Genomic DNA, 19,419 nt, shown 5'->3' on the forward strand with positions numbered 1-19,419 from the left:
TCTTCACTTTTTCAGGTGGAGAACGAAGCAAGCACTGAAGCATTTAACTGTTGTTACCATTGAGATTCTGTTTATTTCAACTCCTTTCAAAATCATAAAGAAGGCTGTATATTGAGTTTACTGATGAATTTGAAACTCTAGCTCTACCCCAAATTTGTGCAGCAGTCACTGAACTACTCATTCTGTCCTAGAGCAGGTAGTTCAGCACAAGCTTTGTTGCAAGAATGAAGCCAGTAACGCTTCCTTACAGAAAGCTGTTGGGAAACACTGGGGAAGAGAGGAATGGCAGTAACTGGGAGGGATGTGCTTTTAGAAGTTGCATTTAAAAAACAACTTCTTTCACCTGGGCCTACACTGCCTTGCTACTCTAGGACAGTGAAGGACTGGAAGGTGTAGGTGTATTTTCTCCAATGCTGATCAAGTAAGTCTGGTTTCCTCTCTTGCTGAAGGAGTAGTAGTAGACTGATTGGCCCAACCTCTGGCCTGTGGCAGGATGTTTTAATTGCAGGATCCTCCTGTTAATATATGTAATATTCAGCTGCATGACACACAGCTGAACCACATCTTTACCTTATCCTTATCACAACTGATTCAGAGAAGATTGCACAACTCCAGTCCAAAGGGAGTTAAGCTGTGCAGAGGAGAACAGGTTTAGACAGCCTTTGGCAGTTTTGTCTGACCAGCATGGTTGTGTAGGGCTGTACTCAGTACCTGCACTTCTTCAGAGTCCCTCTGCTGCTGTAGTACAGGTGCACTGCTGTTACAGACAGAGAGAGGCAGTGTGGATATAATGCTCAGTACCGCCAAGGTTATGAAATAACCATGTTGCTAACACACAGAATGGCAAAAACCCACAAATTACCTCCACTCCTTTCTGTAGCTTCTGAGGCAAAAATGTAAACAAGGAACAAAGCCAGGTTTTCTCATCATGTTTTTCACATGCCACTGAAGGCAGAGAACTGTTTAATAGAAAATACCATTCCATCCTTTATGACACATAGCTGAAAGTTGTTTTTTGCATGTCTGCTTAAGTAAGCAGGAATATTTAAATTTTCCTTCTAGTTCCCAAAGGACCTTATTGCATAGGGAAGTTTTTTAACAATGTTTATTCAATTTTTTTTCTTTTTTGTTATAGTAAGGATCAAAGCTTTTTACTTTAGGGAAAAGTGATTCCTGCATCTTAGCCTTATGAAAACTTAATGGAAGAGTGAGTTGGATAGATGGAAAGAATGTTTATATTCTTTAGGATTATTTCACTGATTATTTTCATATCCCTAGAGCTGAGAACATGCACAGGGACAGATGATTAAAAAAGGTGTAGTGTGAGAAAAGGGTGTGTGACATTATATAATTATACACACTTCTGAATTAGTAATTGAAGAAATTCTGCAGTGTCACAAGTTACGTGGGTATTTTATTTTTTAAACCCTCAGCCAGAGAGATTCAACCTTTTTAAAAGAGGAGTCGGTCTTGTAGCATGACATTCTTAGTAAACTTCCCTCTTATACAGAAAACAGCTTCAAAGATTTATTTTAAAATGAGGAAGTTCAGTCAGTACTTGGTACATGAGTAGGATATATTGAATTGACAACCTCCCTTAAATTTTGAAAAATCAGGAGACCCATTTGCACAATTTCAAGGTGGTCTATTTTGAAATTATTACACTGAAAATAGGGCTGAGTCACCAAAATATAGAAAGTGGCAGTTTTACTCAGACTAGGATGTTTACTGCTACTATCTCAGATGTTAAATGCAGCAAGAGATTTTAAGCTCCAAAAGATTAATTGTTCTAAAACCTGATCTGAGCCATCTCATCACAGCTGTTTAGATTCCAATATGCATGTCTAGATGCCAGTTAAAAAGATGCTGGGATTCAATATTTAGTCATCCAGGAAGAAGTAGTTTCCACTCTTCTTCTGTTCCACATCCTTGGGAAGAGAAAAAAGGTCACCATTACTTGAAGCAGTCTTTGGCAGACTTGAACATAACTGAAATAAAAGACACTTATCTAAACTCCTTTCTGCTTCCCTTATTACTCTCACTAGTTTCAGATGCTGTTTTTCCAGCACAGTAGAACTACCCTGTCAATCTTCATTTTGTTCCATATTTTAAAATCTGGCTTCCTATCAAACAGTCATAGCTCCTGTACTGCAAAGGTGGTCCTCTCTTACCTTGATGGAATTGAGTTTATTTATTCTTGGTCTGTAATTGTTGGGGTCTCTTCTAAAAGTGATTTCAAGCTGAGATAAAAACTTATTCATTCCAGCCAAGAGAGTCTGTGGACTGTTGAGACAGAAGAATATTTTAGTTATATTTTCAGAAGTTTTATATCATATGATTACAGGCAACTTTGATCTCCATCCTGAGCTCACTCAGGTCTGGAAATGCAAATGTAAGCTGTATTTGACATACCATGACATGCTACATTTTTAGTCAAACCCTACCTCAGATGCTGCTGAAAGATGAGAGTAGTGTCTCATTGTGGCTTCCAGCTGTGACCTTTTCTTTCTTTTTATTTTGTATCTACATGTGTGTGCTTACATTCAAGAAAACAAAAACCCAACCCAAAACATAACTTTCTCAATATCCACGAATGAGTGTGATTTTTGAATTCCAACATGTGTGTTCTTGGAAGGAATACCACCTGGCTACCCCAGCCAGGGTAGCAGGGGATTGCCATGGCAGACAGTGTGTTTATTATTTCATCTAGCTTGTGCCAAGTACTCAGTGTTCTAAAAGCCTGTTTTCTGATAAGGCTGCTCATCATAAAGTCTCTGTAATCTACATGAAATTACTAACAGGAACAGAAGTAGACATCAAAAGGGACAGCTCTGAAAGAGTAAAGCAATGCACACTGATGCTGGCATTAAGACTTGTCCTTCACTACATCTGCATACAAGTACCACTAGTACACTGCTTTCGTCTACTGCAGCTGGAAGTTATTCTCAGAAGGGTAGTTTATAGTTGGTACTTTTTTCATTCCTTGATTATTGTTATTTAGCCATCATGCAATTGCTTAAGGCTGGTCTAGTTTTTGAGGGTTTGGTTATGTTCCTCAACCCTGCCCCAACTGTGGTTTAGGTAGCCTGTAGGTAAGGATCAATCCCATTTGCTGTTCCATGATTCAAAACAAAAGTCAGAACCCTCAGGACAGTCCTGGATGCAGCTTTAATTTCCACAGGCAGAGATGACAATCTTGCTTAGCAATCCCAATGAATCTCTTACCTGTTTGCCAGTGTGTTCTTGGAAGGAATGCCATCAAAAACAATCACACGATCAGCAAGATATGTAGCCATGATAAAATCATGTTCTACCACAAAAGCTGTTTTTTTAGCATGGAGAATGAAACTGAAATGAGGGGAAAGAAGAAAAGAAGAGAGAGTAATGTGAACTCATTGTAATACTACTGCAAATTTTGGCTCCTTGCCCAGCACGTGCACTCACCGTTTAATGACTCTGGCAGCCATCAGACGCTGTTCAGAGTCCAGGTAAGCTGAGGGCTCATCAATCAGATACACATCTGCAGGTTTACCCAGACAAAGCGCTAACGCTACACGCTGCAGCTCACCACCAGACAGCGTCTGAACCTGGTGGGGCGGGGGAAACAAGGCCAGGCTTAGTTCACGTACAGGCTGAGGGTTAAGACAATGAGGATGTTGATTTAAGCAATTAATACCTCCTGGTCAATGATGTTTTCTATCTGAAGAGGTTTCATCACGTCAGTTACAAACTGAGGGTGTGTATAGGCATCTCTGATCTTCTCGTGCAGCAGCTGACGGACACTTCCCTAGCAAAAGGAAAGCGTTGCCATTCAGTTTTATGCACCACAAGAAAACAAGCAGGAACAGAATAATAAAAAAAATCTATCTAAATAGATACAGCTACAAAATAGGCATAAAATAATTTCTATACTTGTGTTTTGTAGCAAACATGATACTTAATAAATAAGGCTGAAATGTACCGTAGATTTAGGGCTGATTTTCTGTGGTTTGTAGCTGACATTTAGGACTGGGACCTCACCTATAAAAAGACAAAATTAATGATGTAAACAAGAGAATTTCCAGTATCCTTAAAATAGGTTTTATCTTGGGTGTAACACATTACCTCCTTCATCAGGTGTAAGTCTTCCTGCAAGCATTCGGATAAATGTTGTTTTGCCAGTTCCTGAAATAAAATAAAATACAAGTTACACATTAATCACTTTTTAGTAATTTAGACCTCTAACAAGTCACTGATACAACAACAACTAAGACTATTTAATATAGAATATGTTTTAAAATTATACTGCTTTGAGAATTCCTACATTATCTTCCAGCACTTGCTACTACTTGCTTTTCCAAATGGAAGAGACAGCTTAAAACTGCCACCTAAGTTTTTAAAACAGGGTAGGTAACAAACACAACACGGTGGCACTGTTAACACTCAGTAACTTTACATTCTTCCTACTCAGGGGGCTCATGCTGTGATATCTTCACCAGGCAACAAGCAGCTCAACCTGACTCAAACCCAGTAATTGTGAAGCCTGGCTCCCAAAGTGAAGAAGGGCTTTAGGAGCATATTCAGGGCTGGAGAAGTAGTTTCCAACAAAAATCGCACTTACCATTTTCCCCTAACATCACCATAATTTCAGAATCGGTGAATTCTCCAGCTACTATGGATAGTTCAAACTCTCCCATCTTTTTCTTCATTCCTGGATATTTGTACATACACATCTTTTTAACCTCTTCTTCATTAGCTGTCTCAGCTACCTTAAATACCAGAGATGCATCTCGAAACCTTAGATTTTCTGTTGGAACATAGCCATCTAGGAAAATATTTATGCCTATGATGGGAGGAAAAAAGATCATTAGAAAGGTCTGCAACAAAGTAAAACAAGACGAATTTCAATTCCTGGCTGCAAATTCCATTCTGATAATGAGAATGCTGGATTTTTAATGCTTTAAAAGAAGCAACAAGACCTCCTCTTTTAAGGTGTGCACATTGCAAACTGAATGAAGAAGAGCCTTACTAAACTACAGAATGGCTGGAGCAGCTCTTTCTGAAAAGCCACTGTTAGTGATGTGTGTGGGGTTTAAAGGAACTCCTGCTGTTGGGCCCACCCTCCCAAAGCTAGTTTTTACTGAGTCTCAGTACTACAAGTGGGGTCAATTCAGTTGAACACTACTGTGTGGTTGCACAGCACAGAGGTATGTAGTGTTCAACTTCTCTCCTGCCCTTTACTACTTACAGGGTCTTTTGTGTAACTCCACTGTTTACAAAACACCTGCAAGTATCAAAATTATGTCCACAGCAAGTGAAAATGAAGGCTTTTGGGTTGAGTTACAAATTAAGTATCATTTAACACAGAAATTCTGCAAAAAATCAAACAGTTTTTTCATTGCTGAACTGTGACGGGATGAGGACATGTTTATATAGCAGACAACTGGCATTTTGCTGTCTTTTCTTTGGGAAAGTTTAAAAAGAGCAATATGGCAAGAATTACCTTCTCTTACGCTGAAAGGCATGGTAACAACACCATAAGCACTTGGCACTCCATACAGGCAGCAGATAAAGTCAGAGAGATAATCTAATACACTTAGATCATGCTCTACAACAATAATGTACCTGAAAAACAAAGCCAGAGAGATGCTTTTTTAATCTCAATGCAAAATATTTTTTCTTTCTTTTTTTCTTAATCTAGTCTTGCATAAACAAGAGCTATCAACATGATTTTTAGTTAATATGATTTCTTCACTTTATACTAAAGAAGGACAGAGTTCATATCCCTCACCAGCATTTTTTAAACTGTCAAAAAACTCGTGAATGATAAATTTAAAGTCCATCTTCAGCATGAACTGGCAGATTCTTTATGTACATTAAGTGGAAGGATGTTGATTGATTTGAGTGAAAAATATTTAGCACATTTTAAGAAAAAAATCTTTGTGAGAAAGGGATGAAACAGCAATATTCAGGTGAAAAGTAACCACCAATGTTTTCCTATCCTTATTACAGAATTTTGAAATGGGACCAGAAACTACAGGAAATAAGTTTCCAAAATGCAGAAGAATAGAATATTACAGACATGGAATATCTGAAACATCTGTTAGTGTGCCATACTTAGGAGTGAGCACTTCTGAGGGGATGGACTGGATGCTTCTTCCCTCTGTAAGCAGTCATGCATTATTACAGTCTGGTGAAACAGCTGAAGCTTGTATTTACCTGTCAGGGTTTATGAGGGACCGGATGGTAATGGCAGCCTTCAAGCGCTGCTTGACGTCCAAGTAGCTGGAGGGTTCATCAAACATGAAGCTAATCCCAAAAGGAAGAGTGAAGTCTTAGTGAATGCAAGCTTTCTATTTATTCAAACATAATATTAACATTACAACCATTAGGTAAATGGAAATAAAAAAGAATCATTATTTATACTGAGAAAGGGAGACAAAAAATGAGAATTATGCACACCTGCCTTTATTCTCTGTAGACTGCCACGTGAAAGTGAGTTAAGTATTACTTTGCCAAAAGTTCTGACAAAGTTATCAAAGTTATCAAAAGTTACAAGAATCAGTAGTTAGGATTCCCATGCACTAACTTAAATTTAAATTACCTTAAATTTAACTAAATGAACTAAAAAGTGCAAAAATACTTCAGAAGACTGGAAAAAGGACATTTTCCAAAAAGAGCAAACTGAACAAGGAAATCCACTTGAAATTCCCACCAACCAAACAAAAAACAGCAGCCCAAGCGAACAAAACCAACCAACCAAAAATTCATGAAAAAGAAATCCAAAACCCTGTAACTCTTCTGGTCTTGCTTTGTTGGTCCCAAGGAGTCAGGAAATAACAAAGATTAGACAGTAATTTCCTGCTTGCAAAGACAGGAGAGGAGGGACTAAAGTTCTAAGAGGTGGGGAAGCAGCTGTACCTTTCTCATTCAGAGAAGCTAAGGGAGGTGTGCTGTCCAACAGGATATATTTAGATTGGATTAGGGAGAGGTTATGAGGTTGGGATGCTGAAATCTAACACTGCCTTCTGAAATCAGCTATTTCCACTCAATAAATGAAAGTATACAGAATCCAGAGATTAAACATGAAGTAAAAATGGCTTTCAGCTGATGAGCTGGCAAAATTTTTAAAAATAATTTAAAACATTATTTAATAATTTTTAAATATTCTTCAATATTTCATACAAAAGATTATTGTTAAGAATAAGTGTAAATTTGAGGACCATATTCTGAGACAGATTATTAGAAGCAATGTGTAACAGAAGTAAATTTAACATACATATCAGCCTTCTGAATGCAAACAACTGCACAAGCAAATCTCTGAAGTTCTCCTCCTGAAAGGTCCTCAACATTTCTTTCTTTCAGATGTGTTAAGTCTGCAAATAAGTGATTAATTTTAGGTATGTGATAACCAACAGAACAATCCATGTTTTTATTACCTACAGAAACATGTAATAACATAGCAAACATCCTACAGAGAGGGAAAGAGAACAGAAGGACAATAAGCTTTCACTTTATACAGCATCAGTATCATACTGCTAATACTAAGTCATAGCAAGCTCTGGCTTCTCTGCAGCATTAGCTGCATGGCTGCTTCCTGTTGTGCAGAAGAATTATATTTCTATTCTTTTTCCACCACACTGGTGAAGATTCTGGCCCTAAAAAGAAACTATACCAGTTCTGAAAGTGCTTCTTGTCAGGCTTGCCTGAAGAGTTCTGATTTTCAGGAAAATCAAGTCCCTCAAACCTTACAGGAGATGGGTGAAGCAGGTATTTTCTCAGCAGCTTAATGAACACATTTCAAGAATAGGTTGTGTCATTAATAAATTAAGTGGGACTCAAAGACCACATTCTTGGTGGCACAATGGCAGCCTCACCTTCACTACCCAGTTCTACCAAACACAATCCCATAGTGAATTTAGCAACAACTAAATTTAGTAACAACTAAATACAAAACACCTACAAAACATTACTAGGGCTGGACTATGCAGATGTTCTTATTAATTGTATTAATCTCAGAAGTCAGTGTTACTCCCACTAAAATTAGATACATACAAGCTTTGGGGGGAGTGTGGAATATTAAGATAACATTTTTTACATGCAGTGTAGAAGGGAGGATGCTCAGATTTTGCCATATTTGTGAGCAAGCAAGAGCAGCAGATGTTAAGTGGGATTTTTCCGGATTTAAAAATAAGCACTTTCTACTATGAAACAGAAACTGCATTAAATTCTGTTAACTAGAATGTATCAACTAGTTTGCCACCAGAAAGTATTATTTGTGTTATTTATATGACAGCATGCCCTGGGATTTACACTAAAGCACTTTTTCTCTCTTTGAGTTGGCATAATTTACATGCTCTATCATATTGTGGTAACTTGATTGTTTCAGTAAATATGAACTTCTCAAATGCTTTAAAATTTGACTGTACAAAATTACTTACCAAGCTGCTGACACACAACAGTTTGTGTCTTGGTTTCATCCTTCCTATCCAGAATTGATCCCACTGTTCCCTGTGTGATAAATAATAAAAAACCCCAACCAACATTAAAAATTTCAAACAGTTCTGAGTTATGCTGCTAAATAAAACCTTTAAACACATAAGAACTACTACAGAAGCAGCTCCCAGCTTTCTATTAACTCATGAAATGTCTCACCTTTGCAGCTTTAGGGATCTGGTCCACGTACTGAGGTTTAATGATAGCTTTAAGGTCATCTTCCAGGATCTTGGTAAAATAGTTCTGCAATTCAGATCCTCGGAAGTAAGTCAAAATTTCTTGCCAGTCAGGTGGATCCTGTGACAAAATTAAAGCCTGGGTTTACTTATACCATTTAAAAACATAGTGAGGAGCCCTAATTTCAAATTCCAATCAATAAGGCAAATAGAATATGCTTGTAAGAGAACAAACCAAAAAAATCTGCAAAAGCATTCTAAAAACAAAGTTTAGAGAGACCTTCTTTTTCCAGGTTTCACTAATCTTCAAAAAAAAAATTAAAATTTGCACAGCTAAGAAGCTACTGAACTGAAACAACTTCATGGGGAAAATGACAGCATGGATTAATGTAACCACACTTATTAGCTATCTGATACAGCTAATCCAAAGGAAAAGGACTGGAACGATAAAAGCACGAACTAGCACAGAAGATGCAACAAATCTGGTAATTTTCTCTGCTTCTAGCAAACATTTTCAAGGAAACAGAAGGAAAAAAAAAAGAAAGGAAAAATGACAAATTGAAAATAAAGGAACTGTTCAGAGCAATCACCCAGGAAAAAGTTCCCCCTTGCACACTGTACTACTCTGAGGGGTGCTGAGTTAATTACTTTGATGATAAACAGTATGGATCAGACTGACACAGTCATATTTCCAAACCAAGCAAATACACAGAAGAAATGCTTCATCAGTTTTAGAGCAGAAGCAACATGGAAGATTCAATTCATACCACGTGTTTCTGTGGTCATACTGATATGGCTCCTTCACAGCAAAGTCTGATTTTGGAAGCATGGTAATTCAATTAAGTACACATTCAGAAAGTCAAAAGTTTTGCTATTTCTGCATTACTACCACCTGAAACAAGAAGTCCACAAAATAATATAAACCAAACTTGAAAGAGAATGTAAAATGTAGCTGGGAAATGACTATTTCTTTGCAGCTTTAGGTAGCAGCCATGACTGAGCAGTTCATTAAAACATTACTCTTTCAGGTAAAGAAACTGCTGAAGAAAGTATCAACACACTTGTTCTTACAAGCGCTTCCTGAAGGACAAAAGTGTTCATCAGAATTCAATTATCCCCATGCAATCTGTAACATCTGAAATACTGATAAAAGGAGTCCTAATAGTCATTATTTATGCCCTTTCTCTAATGTATTCATTCTTTGGAGTAGTGCTAGGTAAAGAAGCCCTTGTAAAATATTTTGCTCACTGGCTGCAGTTTGACTTGGAGCAAACACATAGGAAAATGGATTATGAACTCCTATGAATACCAGCAGATTACAAGTTTTAAGTCTCATTCTCAAAAAGTCTTATTTCTAAGTAACTAGCAACATGAAGAAACTAAGGATTTTTCAGAGCTCAGTATTCAAGTGTACAGGGGAAATACCTTCAACCACAACTTACAATAATAACATACTCTATGAGAAATCTTCCTCAAAAGAATCAAAGAAGAATCAAAGATAAAAATGCCTAAGAGATCCCAAGGATACACAGTAAGTGCTCATAGACACTTGACCTGTTCAGATAAAAACAAAGGAAACTTAGAAGAAGCTCCAGTACTTGGGCTATGGAAATTTCTGATGGGAACAGGTAAATTATGCAGGGAAAAACACGTGATGTTTTTTAAAGACTGGTATTAAAAAAATTCCAAGCCCATAAGTATGACTTCAAGAAACCTACCTCTGATTTTTATCTTTTGTGAATTACAATTACAATTAGTGCCCTTATCTTTCTTGAGAGATATACACAATTTGCAAGAAGGCAAATTGTTAGCAATAAGCTTCTACTACTGGTGCTGTGTGGAGTAGGTCACTGGCTGTCAATATCAAAGTGCCAACAACCCCACAAATCTATCCCATTCACAGATACAAATGTTCAGTCCAAAAAAATAAACAGCTACCTAAAATGCTAACTCTTTTTTATTGCTGATACATACATCATATTTTCCAAGATTTGGCTTCTGTTTTCCTGCTAAAATTTTCAAGGCAGTTGATTTTCCAATACCATTGGTTCCAACCAATCCCAGTACTTCACCTGGACGAGGGATAGGCAACCTGTACAAAACATTGATAAGTTTGTGTTACATTTATGCCACCACACACCAACACTTAGTGGGCAAGTAAATGCTGCAACCCATTTTCAGACCTTCTGATTATTACAGCCTTTGTTAATTTGCACATATCTAACCCAAATCATATCAAGTTCCTTAAAAATAGAAGAGCATAAGAAATACTTAAGGGCAGTCTGTTTTTAAATAGGGGCTCTGTAAAATAATCCCTAACACTAATTTATTTAATTATAATACTTTTTAATAAGAACAATTTAACTAACATTCTAAAAGGAAGCTACTGGGGTAAGAACCAAGAACACTTTGACGTGCACTATGTTTACACTATCAAAAACTTGCATTTTTTTGTCTCTTTGATATTTGAAAAATAAAATACCTGTGAAGTTTGAAGGCATTGGCACAGTATCTATGTGTTGTTTCTTTCTCCAGGTTGCTAGGTAAGTTAACAATTGACAAGGCTCCAAAAGGACATTTCTGGAATTGAAATAAATTATAGATTATTAGTGCACACAATTTATTAACAAAACCCTATGTTTTGTACTGCACCCAGCTGTGCATTTATATTTTTAAATGGACCTCTACCAAATTTCCTTTACATGGGTCAACCTGCCAAGGAAGTTCTGTGCCACATTTTTCAAATTAGTAGTCTGCAGTTTAGACTGTCAGTCTACAATACAAATAAGGCACAGCACATATATTTTACACCTTTCACAAAAAACATCTTTCTGCTGCTAGGTGTCTACAGACACAAACAAAAAACCCAAACAAGGCCAAGCAAAAACAAAGCCACAAACAAAACCCACACCTTGCAACCCAACCAGTTCAGTCAAGTGACACAGTTCTTCACTTTCTATAAACAGTAAGTTAACTTGGTCTGATTGATCCAGGAAAGAAAACTGCTTTTTGAAGTTACAGTATGCATTGCTAAATGTAATAACAAAATAAGGAAAATTTAGCACTTTAAATAAAGCATTTTTATTTTTACCTTGATGCAAATACCACAACCAATACAAAGTGTTTCTGAAATCCATGCTATTTTGTTCTGTGATGTGACTTCTATGCAAAGTTTTCCTGGTGAAAAAAATTAAGATAAGATCAGTCCAGTTTCTGGTGAATCAGAAATCCTGCCTACTAAATTTCACAGAGGACCTTGTAACTGATGAACCTTCACTGAAGATTCAGATTATCCAAAGGCTTGAAAAGTGTTGTTATTACTAAGAATTGTTCATACTTTTAGTGATATTTCTAAAAGCTTTATGAAAAAAAAAGCTTGAATGATACACAAAAATCTATCAGTTATATAAAGCTCATTCTATAGAGTAGAACTGATTTAAAAGTTTAAAATCCAATTGCTTCAACACTTTGTTACATTGTATCTCTTACCCATTCGAACCACAGGACAACTCTTCTTGCATTCCTGACGACATTTCTTTGGCTTACATTTGTCATGGTTGACTATAGCAATTCTTGTTAATTTGTCGGCCATAATGCACAATTTAGGGTTAAACACATACACCAATTATAAGAAGGAGTAGTGGGAGTCTTCCAGACCTTAAAGAAAAAAAAAACCAAAAGAAAAAAAACCCATAAGAGACCAGGTTACTGACAGCACAGATAACAGACATATCTAACCTAAGTTATTGCTAGTGGAGTGGAGAGATGAAAAATGCAAAATTATTTCTTTTCCTCCTTTATGCAACATGGCAAACAGCAGAGTTAGAGATACAAGTAACAAGGATACTGATGTGTAGATAACTGCACAAATTTCTAACAACATCTTTCTGTCCCATTACTATTTTTCCAGTGTAGAAATAAAATTGTGATTTAACTCAAAATGGATTTGTTTCCAAAAAAGCACACTGTAGTAAGAACATAAGGATCTATACAGCTCCAAATTTTAGTTTTACAAGTTACCTACTATAAAGCACCCTTGTTCACATTGACAAATTGTGACTACAACTATTACTCTAAGGATATGATTGTATATACATTTACCAACTGTATGCCAATATTCTGTATTAAAGGATTAAAACAGTGTAAAATGTAAACCAGTTTTCAAAGTGAACATTTTTAACTGAGTATAAAAAGTAAACCAGGCAATGTGAGAAGCCATTCATGATGATGTTTGATTCTTTAATCTTGAGTTTCATTAGTATCTGAATAACTACAGTTACCTTCTTAATTTCCTAATATGGTATCAATGCCTATAATAGATTTAAATAAAAGTAAGTAAAATTCTTTATAAAGAACATAGAAAGGCTCTGCAAAGGGATCTAGCCAAGCTGGATCCATGGGGATCATGAGGATCAGTAAGGCCAAGTGCTGGGTCCTGCCCTTGGGTCACAGCCACCCCAGGCAGTGCCACAGGCTGGGGAAGAGTGTAAGGAAAACTGCCTGGTGGAAAAGGACCTGGAGGTGGCCGGTGACAGTGACTGAACACAAGCCAGCTGTGCCCAGGTGGCCAAGAAGGCCAGTGGCATCCTGGCCTGGATCAGCAGCAGTGTGGCCAGCAGGACCAGGGCAGGGATTGGCCCCCTGGACTCGGGGGGAGTGCTGTGTCCTGCTCTGGGCCCCTCACTAAAGAAAGTCACTGAGGGGCTGGATCGAGCCCAGGAAGGGCAGTGGAGCTGGGGAAGGGTCTGGAGCACGGCTCTGAGGAACAGCTGGGGGAGCTGTGGATGTTTAGTCCAGGAAGAGAGGCTCAAGAGAGCCCCTCTCACTCTCTACACCTGTCTGAAAGGAGGGTATAGCAAGGAGGGGATTCGGGCTCTTCTTCAAAACAACAGGACACAGGACAAGAGGAAACAGCCTCAGATCTCAGCAGGGGAGGTTTAGACTGGATGTCAGGAAAGCTGTCTTCGCTGAAAGGTGGACAAGCATTGCAACAGGCAGCTCAGGGAAGTGGCGGAGTCACCATCCCTGGAGGTATTTAAAAGACATGTAGATGTGGCCCTCAGGGACACAGGCTAGGAGCCAGAGCTGGGTTAATGGTTGGACTCAATAATCTTAGAGGTCTTTTCCAACCTAAAAAACTCTATAATTCTGTGGAGTACAAGATGATTAAATATTCCTGAAATCACAAACAAATGCATGCAAAGAACTGAAATTATGACTTGTATTCCTATCTATAAGGCCCTCTTTGCTCTTTGTAATGTACATTGACAAGTACTGGATTGCAATGGGACTTTGTACAGCTGCAGCAAATGGAGGGAGGGCAGAGAATCTTAAATTTAAGTCTTGATAGACAAAAAAAGGTGGAATGTGTTTTAAAGTACATTTCTATTTCCTTTACTATATTCACTCATAATAATGAAAATAATAATGACTTTTATATTCCTATGAACAAGACACACCTAAGGGCAACTCCCTCCAGCTCCAGAACAAAGACGACTGACTTATGAGGCCCTTGGAAGATTTTAAGATATTGCAAATGACTTTTTTTTGTGGTTGTTGTAAAAATAAATGCCATAAAGTACAAAACATTTCCATCTCACTAAACAAAGGGATGGCAGCCCTACAGATGATGCACGCTCAAAATCATTTCAATGCAGTATCAGTAGTACAATGATATAACTGGGAAGGAGTCTGGAAATACTTCAGGTTTCCATACAGTGCAAAGGTGCAGCTGCATCCAAAGGATTCCAACATGTCTAATTAAGGGAAGGTTTTTTTTTGGATGCCCAGCTCATCTTTGCTTCTCCAAACCAAAGCATCCTGCAGTGGTTCACAGACTATATTTACTACATATGGCTATTGGAGGAAGAAAGGTTGTGACTTGCAGACTCATGAAGGAAGAAGAATAAAATGGGTGTATGGCACACATCTTGTTAAATTCTACCCTTCTATAAACTTCAGTTGGAAGGAATCCTCCAGCTACTACTGCAATATCTGGAAGATGGACACCCAACAGCAAAAGTCAGAAAAGCTGATGTTATTGCATCCTTAAATCCATTACTGCCATAGGTACCAACATTTTAAGTGGTTCCTTTAAAAAGTGGTAGTCTTATTCCTTTATTCAGTTTCCAAAGTATTTTAAAACTAATGTCAAAAGATATTCATCATCACCTATAAATGAATGTAACTATTACTCACACTGCCAACCATATTGTGGAGGTTTCTACTTACGTTTCTTTTTTTTCCTTTACTATTTTAAATTTCCTAAGCCAGAAAGTCTTATTAACACAGCTGATGTTTTCAAATAAATGACTGAATATAAGAAAAAAAAATTAAAAGTGATTCAACAGTTCTGTGTTGTCAGACCAGATTGACAAAGTAGGGCTGAACACTGAAATTGCATCTGTAGACCAGGCAAACAGGCCTGGAATAATGAGTCTGCAGTTCCCACTTTAATACATCAGGAAACAACAAACTGAAAGCCTTATTTTTGAAGGCTATAAAGGTGCTTTAGTCAGGGTAATTTTCTTGGGGACAGATACTGGATGTTGTCATTACTTCAAATACAGATACATTTTTTGGGAAGACATCCCAGTGCCTTTCACTAAAATCCTGCAGTTTACAAAGAGTATTTGGGGGTGAATGATTCCCTCTCTGTTTTCCCAAGGGAAGTGCCAAGTGGCCCTTTCTCCATGGCCTGAGCAGACAGGGCACTGTGGATCTCCCACCTGAGCTGTAGGCAGCAGTGACCCAGTCCTGTGGGGTGCCCCAGGACCAAACCTCCCTCCCCAGCCCCCCAGTCCCTGCTCGAAGCTCAGCCCGGCCACCCCCCCCAGCCGGGGTTTAGCCTGCAGCTCCACAGCAGGAGAGTGGGATGGGGCTGCTCCCAGACACCAAGGCAAACATGGCTTGAAACAAGCAATTCTTGCCAAGCTCCTCAGCAAGCTTTCCACAGTCTTGGTGGGATAATCAGACTGAAGTTTACACTCGCTGCTGAATCAGACTGTGGCTGGTAAGCAATGAAACAGCCTGAGTTTGGGTATTTTTCTAATTCTAACTTACTAGGGAAGATGCCCATGTAAGTTCCATTCTAACTTACAGTTAATTCTAACTTACACAAAAATGCCCAATCTGTGGTGAACAGTTTTGAAGGGGTCAGTGAATTAAGTATGTACACTAAGCATTTATTGGAGTACGTGGTGGGGGGAATAGAAGTAATGAAGCAGGATGGAGACACACATCACACACTCCTCCCACTCTGCTCCCATCTATGTGACAGAGGTGTCAGTTTATCCAAAACTCTCTAGTGGTCTTAACCATTTTCAGAAAAAAAAAAAAAGTGAACTTCTGTAATATTTCCAGGACTGTGCTGATATCTACAATGACAACTGTCCACAAAAGAAAATAATAATATCTACTTAGAACTCAGGAACAAATAAACAAACTGTCCAAAACCAGACTGAACTCAAGTTACATATCTACATCCAGTTAGCTGAGTGGCATTGAAATGAACATATGGAATAGGATGGTCTGACTGCAAGGAACAGATGTAGAACTCTCAGGAGACTGAACACAGATCAGCAATGTTACAGTGCAGCACACCAGTAACCGAGCAGTGCAGTCAGCACTTCAGGGGCAGGAGAAACTGGTACTCAGAAGCATTTGACTTCATGACTGTGCTTCTCCTTTCCATATCAAGAACAGAATAAAAAACAGAGTATGAAAACACTAATTTGCAACTAACTACTAGGGTAAAGAGCTATTTGAGTTATTGAATGATGATGGTGTGGCAGCAGAAAATATTCCCAGCATGGACAGACAACACAGGTGAAGGAAGGAGAGAATGACTAAAAACTGCTGGCTAGAGAAAAAGGAAAATGTTGTAAAGGCCCTGTCAGTATCATTCATTAAAGCCAAAAGCTGCCCATTACATTCAATTATGTAATTTAATACAAAAATGAAACATGTCTAAAAATAAGACACCAAACATGTTATCACAAGCCTTCTAAGTCAGCATTCTTGGGCTGTCTGCTACAGCTGCTGCACACCCTGACACACCAGATTACAAAAATAAAAAAAGTTGTCCACGTGCAGACCTTGCTATCTGCCACAGAAGGGAACAGCAATGTGCAATCTATAGAACATGTGCAATGTGCTTGCATTAATAATATTTATTTCTTTCTCATGCATTAGAGCAAAATTATAATTTACTAAGTCAAGGAAATTATGACGGAGAAGAATTTGTAATTGCACTGAATTTTTCAGGCTTAAACAAAGAAAAATTTAAACATTAAAAGTAAATGAAGACTGAAACAGAACCAGAGACCATTCATTGAAAGATGTGAAGGCAAGGCCTGGGTTCAGAATTGTGCCATCTTCAGTTACTTTGCACAAAACCAGTGAACACTTCATAAAATTACAGTGCATGAGACCTCAGAGAGAAGTGCTGTGGAAATAAGTGAGGTGAGCAGCATTTCCAGCTGCCACTGAAAACAAGCAATTGAGAACTGCCTCTCAACTCCACTGCCAATGGACTACATACAGTCACACCATAACAAGAACAATAAAGCCAAGAACTAGAATACCCAAAGAAAATTGAAATTTAAAGTAAAAGAGATTTTCAACTGCATATGGGAGATCACTACATCTGTAAGTATCAAAGCAGAAACAACAGTAAATGATACAAGAACTAGTCTATGCTTAAGGTTTTCACATTTAAGAAACTGAGGCAATGTAAAAAAAGTTCAGACATGCCCCAGATTTCCCTACTGTATTAAATCATTATGTTACTCATAAGACACGTCATGAATAAGAAAATATGTTAACATGAAAGCATATGGTCAAGTATACTGACGCTGCAGAACGAGTGGGTGTGTTTAGCTTGTGCTGAGCAGTATTAATTATCACTCAATCTTTAACATTTCCCCTTAACATGAAGTAAAATGCGTGAGAACGAACCCGTAAATTAGCAATCTAATGAAACTAATGAAAGTATTTCATGACCACTGGTTTAGGACTGCAGTTTATGGAAGGAACCACAGCAGGGAAACTTAAATTAGGACGTGAAAACTGTCACAGGAACTTGCAGGTGAAGTATCTAAATGCATTCCAGACAGGAAACACTACCATGGTCCTTAAGAAAAGCCCTGCCGACTTATTCTTTTGTTTTTACACATACCTCGCAGAAAACGGCCTTACCCCGTTATCTTATCGCACCTGCAGGAAGGCTTGATCTCCTCACCGCCCCACAAGTACCCACGTGGATATCAGCTTCCCTCAAAAGAAGGCAAAATTCGGCCTTCCCCCCCAGCCCGAGCAGGAAGTTCCCAGTTTTCATAGGAGCAAAATGCCGGCGTTCCCTTTCCCAGAGCCAGGCCACCGCCGCCAGGCGAGGATCCCGCGCTGCATCCACAGGGAGCCATACCCGCGGCCGGGAACAGCAGCAGGGCCGGCGCTCTGACCCCGGCTGCCACAAAACCCGAGGCGTCGGGGATGACGTGCCGCGTGTGCAGGCAGTGCCGGCCCGGGCCGTGCTCACGCCGGCAGCGAGCCCCGATCCCCGGGAGTCTCCGGCCCTGAGGCCCGGGCGGGGCGCGGTCGAGCCGACCCTTCTCCCACGGTGCTACGGGCGAGGCCGCCGCCCAGGCCGAGCCCAGGCCGGCAGCACACCATGAGGAGCGGGGCCCCTTCCCCACCGCCTCCATTCCCGTGCGGGAAGCTGGGGATTCCCCCCCGGCGCTGCTTACCGGGAGCTGTGAGGGGGGTGCGGCGGGGCCGGGGGCAGGAGGGGTGGGAGCGCGCGCGGCGCCCTCGCGCCGCGGCCGGGAAACGGCGTCCGGTGATCCCGCGCGCGGGCCCGCGCGCGCAACGTGCTCGCGCCGCCGCCGCCACCCGGCCAAGATGGCCGTCGGGCCCGGGGGGCGGGGCCTGGCGCGCGCCACGGAGAGGAGGGGAGGGGAGGGGAGGGAAGGAAGAGAAGGGAAGGAAGGGCGGCCCTCGCCAGGGACAGTAGGGGAAGGAAGGACTGCCCTCCTCACCACGGAGACCTAGAGCACGGCTGTGCGTAGGGAGCGCAGCCTCCCAGGGCAGGTCGGGGCTCCCAAGCTCCCCGAGCCCGCCCTGCGAGCGGCGGCCGCGCTCTGAGGGGAGCTCCCGGGCCGGCACGGCGCATTGCCGGGACGGAAAGGTCTCGCTGGCCTCTGCCTCTGCCGGGTAGGTGGTGACGGGCAGCAGCAACAGTTAGACCGGTGCTTCTCTTCTCAAGGAAAGGTGTTCCATTCCCTTTCACGACCGAGGTTTCGGCATTAGGAAGCGAGCTCCAATATCGGATACACCCGGGGATTGATACAACGCTAAAGGTACCAAGATAGAATGGTCCCGCTAGCCTTTACCCGCTCTGGGCAGCGTGTCTTCGGAACCTGGAACACTGGGGCTACGTGCTTTCATTCCCATCGGGCAGAATTGTCACTCTCTTTGAGGGCCCATCACCTCACTTAGGACACCACCCCCAACAGTGATCGTGCCCACGGATTGCTCCTAGAGAAGGGGTGCCACGACACCCGGGTCTTGCTGGCCTTTACCTGCCCTGGGCAGCGCGTCATCTGCACCTGAAACACTGCGACTACGCGCTTTCCTTCCCGTGGGGAAGCATCTCCAGAAGCCACCTCGGGAGCTCGGGTTCCATACCGAGCACGTCCCAGGCTCGCTCCCACACCGGAGGAGCCGGGACGCGGCGCTCCCGCTGGCCCCGCCCCGCCCATGGCGCCGT

At 40.5% G+C, this 19,419-nt stretch overlaps 2 protein-coding genes across 4 annotated transcripts in view; one reads left to right on the plus strand and one right to left on the minus strand.

Moving 5' to 3' along the window:
* Window positions 1-48: 48 nt before the first annotated feature.
* On the minus strand, window positions 49-19,368 carry ABCE1 (ATP binding cassette subfamily E member 1). Of its 2 annotated transcripts, none has more exons than XM_071431514.1 (18): window positions 19,232-19,368; window positions 12,141-12,308; window positions 11,743-11,828; window positions 11,134-11,231; window positions 10,626-10,743; window positions 8,635-8,772; window positions 8,421-8,490; window positions 7,259-7,355; window positions 6,199-6,288; window positions 5,483-5,604; window positions 4,601-4,822; window positions 4,105-4,164; window positions 3,962-4,020; window positions 3,677-3,787; window positions 3,445-3,587; window positions 3,226-3,348; window positions 2,172-2,283; window positions 49-1,928 (listed from the first exon to the last, which is right to left on the minus strand). In XM_071431514.1, the coding sequence occupies exons 2-18, from the start codon at window positions 12,241-12,243 to the stop codon at window positions 1,881-1,883; spliced, it is 1,800 nt and encodes a 599-aa protein (XP_071287615.1). In that variant the 5' UTR covers window positions 12,244-12,308; window positions 19,232-19,368; the 3' UTR covers window positions 49-1,880. The 2 variants fall into 2 exon arrangements, with proteins under 2 accessions (XP_071287615.1, XP_071287614.1); XM_071431513.1 differs by lacking the exon at window positions 19,232-19,368 and adding an exon at window positions 18,398-18,577.
* ANAPC10 (anaphase promoting complex subunit 10) overlaps window positions 18,634-19,419 on the plus strand; it is a 142,147-nt gene continuing 141,361 nt past the window's right edge. Inside the window, exon 1 of one of the 2 annotated variants that reach the window (XM_071431519.1) lies at window positions 18,634-18,863. The gene's annotated coding sequence lies outside the window, so the exon portion shown is untranslated. The other variant, XM_071431517.1, reaches the window with a different exon arrangement.

This window comes from Agelaius tricolor, unplaced genomic scaffold (assembly GCF_023055355.1).
Source record: "Agelaius tricolor isolate 1412-34295 unplaced genomic scaffold, bAgeTri1.0.p SCAF_8, whole genome shotgun sequence".
In the NCBI taxonomy this organism is placed as follows: Eukaryota; Metazoa; Chordata; class Aves; order Passeriformes; family Icteridae; genus Agelaius; species Agelaius tricolor.